The sequence below is a fragment of the Fragaria vesca genome, linkage group LG2 (assembly GCF_000184155.1).
Source record: "Fragaria vesca subsp. vesca linkage group LG2, FraVesHawaii_1.0, whole genome shotgun sequence".
In the NCBI taxonomy this organism is placed as follows: domain Eukaryota; kingdom Viridiplantae; phylum Streptophyta; class Magnoliopsida; order Rosales; family Rosaceae; genus Fragaria; species Fragaria vesca.
Window position 1 is genome coordinate 8,337,340 of NC_020492.1, and position 10,734 is coordinate 8,348,073.

Sequence of the window (10,734 nt, forward strand, 5' to 3'; positions counted from 1 at the left end):
TGCATATTAGAATTTGAATATCTTTTCTCATTAATGTAAAACTGGTTTTGTCTACTTTTTTTGTAGAGATGTCCAAAGTTTCAAGTCCAAAAAAGGACGGGAAAGAAAAAAAAAAAAAAAGACGTACTCCCCTAGATAGAACATTTTCTCCATTTTGCTTTGTACAATCCAAAACCAAAACTTCACTGGTTAACCATTACCCCATACACTTTTAAGCAGATATCTAGCACAGATATTGGACCTGGACAGCAGGACGGGGATTGATGGAGGTCTAACGCATGCAGACTAGAGATTTATTTTTATTATATCTAAAAAAAATTGATGTCAAGCAGCATATACTGTATACACCTGCTATTTGGTTCTGTCTCTTTCCTTTGCAGTATCGCAATTGATGCCAACCTTATGTGATGCTGTTGATGAAAGTCTAAATTTCCTACCCATAAATATATAGTCATAGAGATAACAAAAAGTTAAACCCAACAAAGAGGAGTCAATAGAGTGCTTTTTACGCATACCAACTAGCAAAGAACATTTTATTGACTACTATATTTACTTTAAAATTACGGAGACATAACAAAAAGTTAACTCGACTATCATATGGTATAACATGTCAAACATGAACCGTTTAAATTCATAATTAATAAATCACATTTATAAATGTCTTAACGATTTTCAATATGGTTGAAAATTTGTAGAAATAATCTATTCATAAATCCTTATAAACTGAACGGTCAAGATGTGGATATAAGATCGAAAGATAGAATAAACCGAAAAGTTTTCACCAAGTCCTCAACTTAAGAGACTCCCATCGGTCTAATTTGCACAACTAACGTTTCTTTTCGATATCCTATTTACATAACAGCAAGCTGTTTTTCACTTTTTCGACTATATGCAGAGTCTTCTATCTTTCCATTGAAGTTTGTCAGATCTAGGATGGCTCTTGCACTTGTAACAACCACCTCCCCAAATACTCGTCCATCTGGTTATCATGTGTTCTTGAGTTTCAGGGGTGAAGAAACCCGCAAGACTTTTACGGACCACCTCTACACAGCCTTCATCAGTTCAGGCTTTCGTACGTTTCGAGACGAAGATGAACTTCCAAAGGGACAAGACATCAAGCCAGAAATTCGGAAAGCCATCGAGCTGTCACGAAGCTCTGTTATTGTGTTTTCAAAAGACTATGCGTCTTCCCAGTGGTGCCTTGACGAGCTTGTGATGATCATGGAACGCAAGAGGACCGCCGATCACATAGTTTTACCTGTCTTCTACGATGTCGATCCATCGCAAGTGAGGAAGCAGACAGGAGATCTTGCAAAAGCACTTGCTAGACACGAAAGAATCCAATCCTTGAAGAGCAAGGTGAAGCGATGGAGGGAAGCACTTGCAGAAGTTGCCGATCTAGCAGGAATGGTCTTGCAAAATGAAGCTGACGGGTATGTGTTTCATTTCAACCTAGCTGGGAAATCCATCAGAAACTGATTCGATTTCTTCTTATAGTAAACAACATTTTTCTTATGATTCAGCAGGTTCATACATTCCACATCCACAAACTAATCGTAGACTAATAGTAATCTAGCTATGATATTTTCATGGAGCGGTATTTGATGATAATCATAGCTCTGACTTTTTATTTATTTGCAATGTTTTAGGCACGAGTCTAAGTTTATCGAGAAAATTGTAAGGGTAATGGAAGATAAACTTAGGCGCATTCCCTTAAGTGTTGAACCGCACCTAATTGGGATAGATTCTCAAACCAGAGACATCAATTTATGGTTAAGAGATGGATCAGCTGATGTTGACATACTTTTACTTCATGGAATGCGTGGAATAGGAAAATCAACCATAGCGAAATTTGTTTATAACTCAAACTTCCAAAGATTTGAGAGATGCAGTTACCTTGAAAATATCAGAGAAGCTGCAGAACAACCGAATGGCTTGCTTCGGCTACAAAAACAACTTCTTAATGATATTTTGAGCGGAAGTAAAGTGAAAATACACAATATTAGTGAAGGGATAGCTAAGATTGAAGATGCCATTAGCTCAAGAAGAGTTTTTCTTGTTCTTGATGATGTGGATCATGTGGACCAACTTGCTGCATTACTGAGAATGAAAAATCGGTTTCATCCAGGAAGTAAGATCATCATAACAAGTAGCTGCGCCGGATTGTTGGAAGCTCACTGCCAATTTGCTAAGGTGCATATGGTTAGGATTCTGGATGAGGATGAAGCATTAGCGCTCTTTAGTTGGCATGCTTTTGGACAGGACCATCCCATTGAAGGTTATACTGATCATTCGAAAAGGGTAATAGATCATTGTGGACGACTTCCACTAGCACTTAAAGTTTTAGGTGCTTCTTTATCAGGAAAGAATCTTGTTGTCTGGGAAAGCGCATTGAACAAACTGGAAGTTATTCCAAATGGTGAAATAATGAAGAAACTCAAAATAAGCTATGAATCGATACAAGATGATCATGACAAAGCTTTATTCCTTCATATTGCATGCTTCTTTATTGGAATGGAGAAAGCTGTCGTTCTCACCATACTGGATGCTTGTGATTTCTTCACAGAGGTTGGCATTGAAAATATCATTGATAGATGTTTAGTAACTATTGACAAAGATTCTAAGTCGGTGCAAATGCATGACATGATTCGTGACATGGGAAGGGAAATTGTCCGCCTAGAATCAAAGGAGCCAGAAAAACGTACTAGGGTTTGGCATCATATGGATTCGTTTCAAGTATTGTCCCAAAATATTGTAAGAAACATGCATGCATGTTCTTCCATCAGTTCCATGTATTTTCTTTGCATATGTATATTCATCGATCAACTTATCTGTGAGCATTTTTTTTTTTTTCATTTTATTAGGGCACCCAGACAATTGAAGGACTTGTTCTCAACATGCAAATGCACCCTGCTTCGAGAAATTCAAGTAAGGTAGTAATGGAAACCAATGCGTTTACAAGGATGCACAATCTAAGACTCCTCCAGCTCAGTGATGTGCAGCTCAGTGGACGCTACGGTGAATTACCTGCAGGACTAAGATGGTTTTCTTGGAGTAAATTTCCTTTAGCTTCCTTACCCTCTGATTTTCCGTTGGAGAGACTTGTTGCTCTTGAAATGTGTTATAGCAGTTTGAGACAACTTTGGAGGGGAATAAAGGTATGTAACTCAACCTAAACTTTTTTCCTGTTTGGTAAATTATTTACAAGTGATTTATAACTTTTGGAGTTCTTATTTCCTTTACCTATTATCTCTCTGCAGTATCTCCCATCACTTAAAATATTAAATCTCAGCCACTCTCATGAGTTTACTGAAATCCCTGATTTTTCCTGTATCCCTAATCTAGACAGACTCATTCTTGAAGATTGTACAAGATTGATAAATGTCCATGAAAACATTGGACTCCTGGAGAGGCTTACTTATTTGAGTGTGAAAGATTGCAAAAATCTTAGGAACATTCCAGAGAACATTTCTATCCTACCCTTCCTTGAAACACTCATTATCTCTGGTTGTTCAAATCTTGGAGAGTTTCCGACAGAAATGATGAGGATTCAGTCGTTGAAAGTGTTTCAAGCAGACGGAGTTCCAATACATCGACTACTAGTCACTACCAGTTGCTCAAGTCCGATTCCAGTAATTTCTTGGGCATCTTATCTTCCGAAGAATTTAGTAAACTTGAGTCTAAGAAACTGTAATCTTTCGGATGACGATTTTCCAAGGGATGTTGCTAATCTGTTCTCATTGCAATCATTGGATCTCAGTGGGAACCCAATTTCTAGGCTACCGGATTGCATCAGAGATCTTACTGACCTCCAATATCTCTTTTTGGACTCTTGTAAGAAGCTCAAATCACTTCTAAGGCTACCAACAGGATTAGTTGAATTGCGTATGGCGTGGTGCACGTCGTTGGAAAAGGTAACATATCAATCTTGTAAGCACAAACTAATGCGCTATTCATGGAGTTCGATGCCTATTGTTGAGTTTCTAGGTCGTTTCAAGTTGGAACCCATCGAAAGAGTTGATAAAAAAATGCTTAAACTTTTGAGCTTAGAAAAACTGGAATCCCTGGAAAACATCTTGATGGACACATCACTCACACCATATGATAAAACCTTTGTATGGAACGGAATGCGTCATGTCCAGGTCTCTCTCTCTCTCTCTCTCTCTCTCTCTCTCTCTTTCAGCACATTCTCTCTCATATCTGATTTCCATGACACAGGGACTCTATGAAGACGGTATATTCAGCACATTCCTTCCTGGAGACCAAGTTCCAGGCCAGTTCAGCCATAGAAGCAGAGGCTCCTCTATATCCTTCACTGTGCCTTCACTTTCCAATCTTAATATACGAGGACTAAATATCTTCTCGGTTGTAACAAAATCCAACCACAACGATTCTGATCTTATAACCAATGTTGTCAACATTGATGGTTCAGTATATCTGGCAATTACTGTTGTGAGTAATAACAGTAGCGGTCTGAAATGGGTTTATGGTCCAACATATTTTGGCGTTCCCCGAGAGGGAAAAGATGTGATCTGGTTAAGTCACTGGAGGTTTGGGAATCGACTTAAAGGCGGTGATGAGATGACTATTCTAATATATACAAAATCTGATTTCAAGGTCAAGGAGTGTGGCATCCAGCTTGTTTACTACGACGACAAAGATCCAGAAGAGATAACTAGTACCGAACTTATTGTGGCTGCCAACTTGGACGATCCTTGTTTTCTTCGAGCAGGAGTTTCGCCAACAATAGGCTTTTACCCTTTGGATGGAATAACCTTTCAATGCGACCATACAGGAATTGAAGGAAATATCGATCTCATTAGGGACATCAATGAAAAATCAGGTATGCATGCATATGTCTTTAACTGTTTACATGTATACCATAACGAAATTAGTATATCGATCACAGGCTACTTCATGAAAGCATTTCCCATCGATCCACGTTGAATTTTTGTGGGAATTGATTTCCTAGTACTATTCCATGCTTACTTTGCAGAGAAAAAACAAGGGGCAGAGGGTGACCTGATCCTCAAGCATGCAGCACAGAGTGGCAGTAATAGCAATAGCAACAAACGAGGTTTCTTCATAGGTTGGAAGGGGATCATGATGGCCACTGTCTTCCTTCTTTCTCTTCCCCTCGTTGCTCGTTCTGCTCTCTTCCAGCATCGAAAGAAACAACAGTCCACAAGCCCTCCATGAATTTGTTGTATTAATTACTTGGACACAGTTGTATCGTAAAAAACCTGCTTCCCTCTCTTATTTCAAACAGTACACTGGAATTATATCTTCGGTAGTTCGGTTCGTTAGTTATCTATGTGAGTCAAAATTAGTCGATCTGGAGAGGTTTTCTTCTTGATTGGTAGGACATTGATACTATTAGTTTACATATGGAAATGAGGACAACTGATCTTCAATCCTCTATTGCCCTTTCGACACTGCAAGTTAATTGGATGTGTTTTGAGTTTTGACTTATGGTAATGATTTTTTTAGCTTTGCCAATTCTTCCAAGGTCACCCTCTGGCCCTTGGTTGGACCTCAGTCGACGAAATAAAAAACTTTCATCTCCTAAGTAATTACAAATCTCGAGATGAAAATAATAAGAGTCGTCACCACAATATTATGGGACGAAAAGTTCTGACTACTAAGTGTACCAGTTATCCTCGCCTTGGTGTAAGAGCACGAAATATTGTTCGTCGCTTAAGTAACAATTTAGGGGCGACGAAACATTTTATTTTGTAAGAAAAGTAGCATGATGTTGACATACTTTTACTTCATGGAATGCGTGGAATAGGAAACTCAACCATAGCGAAGTTTGTATATAATTCAAACTTCAAAAGATTTGAGAGATGCAGTTACCTTGAGAATATCAGAGAAGTTTCAGAACAGCCAAATGGTTTGCTTCGGCTACAAAAACAACTTCTTGATGATATTTTGAGCGGAAGTAAAGTGAAAATACACAATGTTAGTGAAGGGATAGCTAAGATTGAAGATGTTGTTGGCTCTAGAAGAGTTTTTCTTGTTCTTGATGATGTAGATCATGTGGACCAACTTGCTGCATTACTGAGAATGAAAAATCGGTTTCATCCAGGAAGTAAGATCATCATAACAAGTAGCTGCGCCGGATTGTTGGAAGCTCACTGCCAATTTGCTAAAGTGCATAAGGTTAGGATTCTGGTTGAGGATGAAGCATTGGTGCTATTTAGTTGGCATGCTTTTGGACAGGACCATCCCATTGAAGGTTATACTGATCATTCGAAAAGGGTAATAGATCATTGTGGACGACTTCCACTAGCACTTAAAGTTTTAGGTGCTTCTTTATCAGGGAAGAATCTAGTTGTCTGGGAAAGTGCATTGAACAAACTGGAAGTTATTCCAAATGGTGAAATAATGAAGAAACTCAAAATAAGTTATGAATCGATACAAGATGTATTGAGATATAGTACTATTATGGTGGTACTTGCCACCATACCTAGTTGTTAGGTTGTGTGGTGATCACAACCATACCTAGTTGATTAAAGTCAGTGATGTAATTAGGGAAGTCTTTTAGGGAAAGCATGGTATTAGGTATAGAAGTATGGCAGCTTAACTGTTCTTGTGCAGAAGGTAACTTCTGCCTCTCCCTATGTATTGGTGAGTCTTGTACATTGATATTCATAATACAAGAAACACTTTGAAACCATTTCTTTATGGTATCAGAGTAGGACCATCTTTCGGCCTGACTCTTTGTTTAGTTTGTAAAATGGCTGAGATTGAAATCAGCTCCGCCTCAACTTCTGCTGCTTCACAAATCTCTGAAGCTGATTCAAACCCAAATCAACGTCTTTGTTCAGTTTTACTCAATGAGTTAAACTATATTCCTTGGTCAAGAGCCATCACTCTTGCTCTTGGTGGTAAAACCAAGCTTGGCTTCATCAATGGAAGCATTCAAATTCCAACCCCTCTATCCTCTGAGTATGAAACATGGCTCAGTAAAGATCAGCTTGTCATGTCCTGGATTCTCAACTCTATGGAGCCTTCAATTTCTGCTATTTTCAGCTACTCTGAGTCCTCGTTGCATCTCTGGAAATCTGTGAAAGAGATGTATGGGAATCAAAACAACTGTGCTAGAGTTTTTCAGCTTCAAAGAGACATAACCAGTTTTAAGCAAGGAGCAACCTCTTTTGTTCATCATCTTGGCAGCATGAAGGGCATGTGGAATGAGATAGATCTATACAGACCTCACACTGTTGATCCAACCATCCTTCTAAAGAGAGCTGAGGAAGATAAAGTCTTCCAACTTCTAGCCAGCTTAGGCCCTGAGTATGAAGACCTTCGAAGCCACATCCTCATGAGTGCTGAACTGTCAACTTTATCCAGCATATGTGCTACCATTTAGCGTGAAGAAATCAGGAGAAAAGTCATGAATGAAGAGCCTAAGGCAACTGTTTCTGAAGCTAGAGCCTTTGCAACTGAGAAGAGACCTTACAGAGGTAAACTCCTTGATCTTCACTGCACATATTGTGATTTTCCCGGACATCTAAGAGAGAGATGCTGGATCTTACACCCTGAACTCAAACCCAAGTTTAACAAGCCAGCCAGGGATACTGGAGTTTTTCCAAAGTTTCAAGGGCACAAGGCAAACCATGTTGCCACTGAGGGACTGTTGAACTTCACTACAAATCCAGCTGCATTAATAAATGAATTTGCAGCATATCTCCAACTGAAGCAAGGAAATGAACATGAAGATGCTAGTAAAGATTCAACAGCATTGCTTGGGAAATTTGCTGGTTTTCTAGCTGAAGCAGATGGAGTAAATCAGGATGACATACTAGGTATCTTAAAAGCCTTCTCTACAGCTTTACATGCAAGCATCATGAATGATTTTTGGATAATAGATTCTGGTGCCACTGATCATATGACAAACCAAAACTCTAAGCTTCAAAATTTTGAAAAACTATCAACTCCTTCACATGTTTCTGTTGCTAATGGTAGAGGTGTACCTGTTTTAGGAAAAGGGAAAGTAAACATTCTTTCAGAAACCATAAAATCCACAGCTTTGTATGTACCATCTTTTCCTTTCAAACTAATGTCAGTTGGGAGGATTAATACTAATTCTCTCAAATGCCTTGCCATTTTTTATCCTAACAAGGTTGTTTTCCAGGACCTAGCCACCAAGGAGAAGATTGGTGAAGGGTTTTATCTTAATGGTCTGTACTACCTCTCAAAGGATTTTAGAGTTCCAGAAGTCACCCAAGCTCATCTTAGTCTAGCTCAAGAGCATCAGCTATGGCATCAACGTCTAGCACATCCCTCAGACCATGTTTTATCTTCTATTTTTCCAAATCTGTGTAAAGAATCTCTTCAATGTGAAATTTGCCATTTAGCTAAGTCTACTAGACTCCCTTTTGGCTCATCTGTATCTCGAGCTAGCAAGCCTTTTGACATTGTACACTCTGATATCTGGGGACCAGCTCCTCTAGATTCATTTGATGGTTATAAGTACTTTGTTACTTTTATTGATGATTTCTCTCGAGTCACTTGGTTATATCTTCTAAAGCTTAAGAGTGATCTTGTGTCTGTTTTCAAAGATTTTTATAATCTAGTCACAAACATGTTTTCTGCTAAACTTCAAATTCTTAGATCAGATAATGGTGCCGAATATATGTCCAAAATCATGTCACAATTCCTAAGCTCAAATGGAATCCTACACCAAACAAGTTGTGTGGGAACACCACCACAAAACGGAGTTGTTGAAAGGAAAAATAGAGATTTACTTGAGAAAACAAGATCAATAATGCTTCACATGAATGTTCCAAAGAGATTCTGGTCTCAAAGGGTTCTTACAGCCACATATCTCATCAACAGATTACCGAGTAGAGTCCTTAACTTCAAATCACCTTATGAAGTATTGAAAGGAAGAAAACTTGATATTTCACACCTTAAAGTTTTTGGTTGTGTGTGTTTTGTGCATGTGCAATCTATTCACAGGGATAAGTTAGATCCTAAGGCTACAAAGTGCATTTTCTTGGGATATTCATCTACACAGAAAGGATGCAAGTGTTTCAACACAATCTCTAAGAAGTTATTTGTTGCTAGAGATGTTAGATTTGCTGAAAACATTCCATTTTTCAGTCCACCTGATTCCTCTCGTCAGGGGGAGTTCTTCCTGGATTTCCTTTCTCTCCCTATTTGTGGAACCAATATTGAACCTCAGTTGGAACTACAAAGAGGAGATCCTATTATACAACAAGTGGATCTTGATATTGCTGCTCAAAATGAACCAGAAGCTCAAGATGAAGCTGAAACTCCATCACCTTCCACAGAGGAGGGTTCTAATCCTCAAGTGGATGTTGTTAATGATGAAGGAGAAGTTATACATGAACCTGAACCAGATCAACCTGATGAAAGAAGATATCTTACTCGGACGAGGAAACCTCCTCTTAAGCTACAAGATTACAAAGTATATTCTTCTAAGTATCCTTTAGAAAATTTTGTATCTTACAGAAAGGTTTCTAAATCTCATGCTGCTTTTCTCTCTGCTATTTCTGGTTCTCATGAACCTAGAAATTTTCAAGAAGCAAAACAACATAGTGTTTGGACTACAGCTATGAGAGAAGAACTGAGAGCCTTGGATGAAAATCAAACATGGAGTGTTGTTAAGCTACCAGAAGGCAAGAGGGTGGTAGGCAGCAAATGGATTTTCAAAACAAAGTTCAAGTCAAATGGCCAAATTGAAAGACATAAAGCTCGTCTGGTAGCTCGAGGGTTCACTCAAACTTTTGGTGTTGACTATAAGGAGACTTTAGCTCCGGTGGCCAAAATGAACACAGTTCGTGTCCTCCTTTCTATTGCAGTTAACAAAGCATGGCCCTTGTACCAAATGGATGTGAAAAATGCATTCCTTCATGGTGATCTTGAAGAAGAGGTCTATATGCAACTTCCTCCTGGTCATCCTCAAGAAGGTGACTCCAGCTTGGTGTGTAGGCTTCACAAATCCTTATATGGATTAAAACAATCTCCTAGAGCATGGTACTCTAAGCTCAGTTCTGTTTTGGAAGCAAATGGGTTCAAAAGAAGCAGTGCAGATTCATCTATGTTTGTTCGAAGTGGTAGCTGTGGTAGATTGGTGGTACTTGTCTATGTTGATGATCTTATTATTACAGGAGATAATGAAGATGAGATCAACATTCTTAAGCAATCCTTACATCATAAGTTTGCGATTAAGGATTTAGGAGTGTTGAAATACTTTCTTGGCATTGAAATGGCCACATCTTTCAAAGGGTTGTTTCTCAATCAAAGAAAGTATTTAGTAGATCTTCTAGAAGAAGCTCAGATGGTGGACATCAAGCCTTGTGTTACACCTCTTGACAACAAATTGAGGCTGGAAGTCGAAGGTGATAAACTCAGAAACATTGGTGAGTATCAAAGACTTGTTGGGAAGTTGATCTATCTCACCATTACCAGACCAGACATTTCATTTGCAGTAAGTTTAGTGAGTCAATTTATGCATGCACCTACTGAGGAACATTTGCAAATTGTGAAAAGGATCCTCAGATATCTCAAGGGTTCAATTGGAAGAGGAATATTGATGAAGAAGAATCAACATACTCAGATCATGGGTTTTTCTGATGCAGACTGGGCTGGAAATGCTTGTGATCGAAAGTCTACAACAGGTTATTGCACTTTTGTTGGTGGTAATCTAGTTTCATGGAAGAGCAAGAAACAAAGTGTCATTGCTTGATCTAGTGCAGAAAC

The 10,734-nt window shown here is 38.7% G+C and overlaps 3 protein-coding genes across 3 annotated transcripts in view; all 3 read left to right on the forward strand.

Annotated features, from left to right (window-relative positions):
- The first annotated feature begins 933 nt into the window (after window positions 1–933).
- On the forward strand, window positions 934–3,371 carry LOC101315021 (TMV resistance protein N-like). The gene is made up of 3 exons (XM_004292273.1): window positions 934–1,433; window positions 1,650–2,754; window positions 2,865–3,371. The coding sequence occupies exons 1-3, from the start codon at window positions 934–936 to the stop codon at window positions 3,174–3,176; spliced, it is 1,917 nt and encodes a 638-aa protein (XP_004292321.1). The 3' UTR covers window positions 3,177–3,371.
- LOC101313944 lies at window positions 3,299–5,411 on the forward strand. Its single transcript, XM_004290059.1, has 3 exons — window positions 3,299–4,142; window positions 4,219–4,843; window positions 4,997–5,411. Exons 1-3 carry the CDS (start codon window positions 3,540–3,542, stop codon window positions 5,197–5,199), a joined length of 1,431 nt encoding a protein of 476 aa, XP_004290107.1. The 5' UTR covers window positions 3,299–3,539; the 3' UTR covers window positions 5,200–5,411.
- LOC101315310 (TMV resistance protein N-like) overlaps window positions 5,394–10,734 on the forward strand; it is a 6,176-nt gene continuing 835 nt past the window's right edge. Inside the window, exons 1-2 of the mRNA XM_004292274.1 lie at window positions 5,394–5,441; window positions 5,749–6,439. Coding sequence (XP_004292322.1) covers window positions 5,394–5,441; window positions 5,749–6,439 — 739 coding nt within the window. The remainder of the gene's footprint in view (window positions 5,442–5,748; window positions 6,440–10,734) is intronic.

Coding starts and splice junctions, on each gene's coding strand:
- LOC101313944 (XM_004290059.1), top strand. CDS start 3,540: ATGATGAGGATTCAGTCGTTGAAAGTGTTTCAAGCAGACGGAGTTCCA. Junction 4,143..4,218: donor ACGGAATGCGTCATGTCCAG/GTCTCTCTCTCT, acceptor TCCATGACACAG/GGACTCTATGAAGACGGTAT. Junction 4,844..4,996: donor GGACATCAATGAAAAATCAG/GTATGCATGCAT, acceptor CTTACTTTGCAG/AGAAAAAACAAGGGGCAGAG.
- LOC101315021 (XM_004292273.1), top strand. CDS start 934: ATGGCTCTTGCACTTGTAACAACCACCTCCCCAAATACTCGTCCATCT. Junction 1,434..1,649: donor TTGCAAAATGAAGCTGACGG/GTATGTGTTTCA, acceptor GCAATGTTTTAG/GCACGAGTCTAAGTTTATCG. Junction 2,755..2,864: donor AAGTATTGTCCCAAAATATT/GTAAGAAACATG, acceptor TCATTTTATTAG/GGCACCCAGACAATTGAAGG.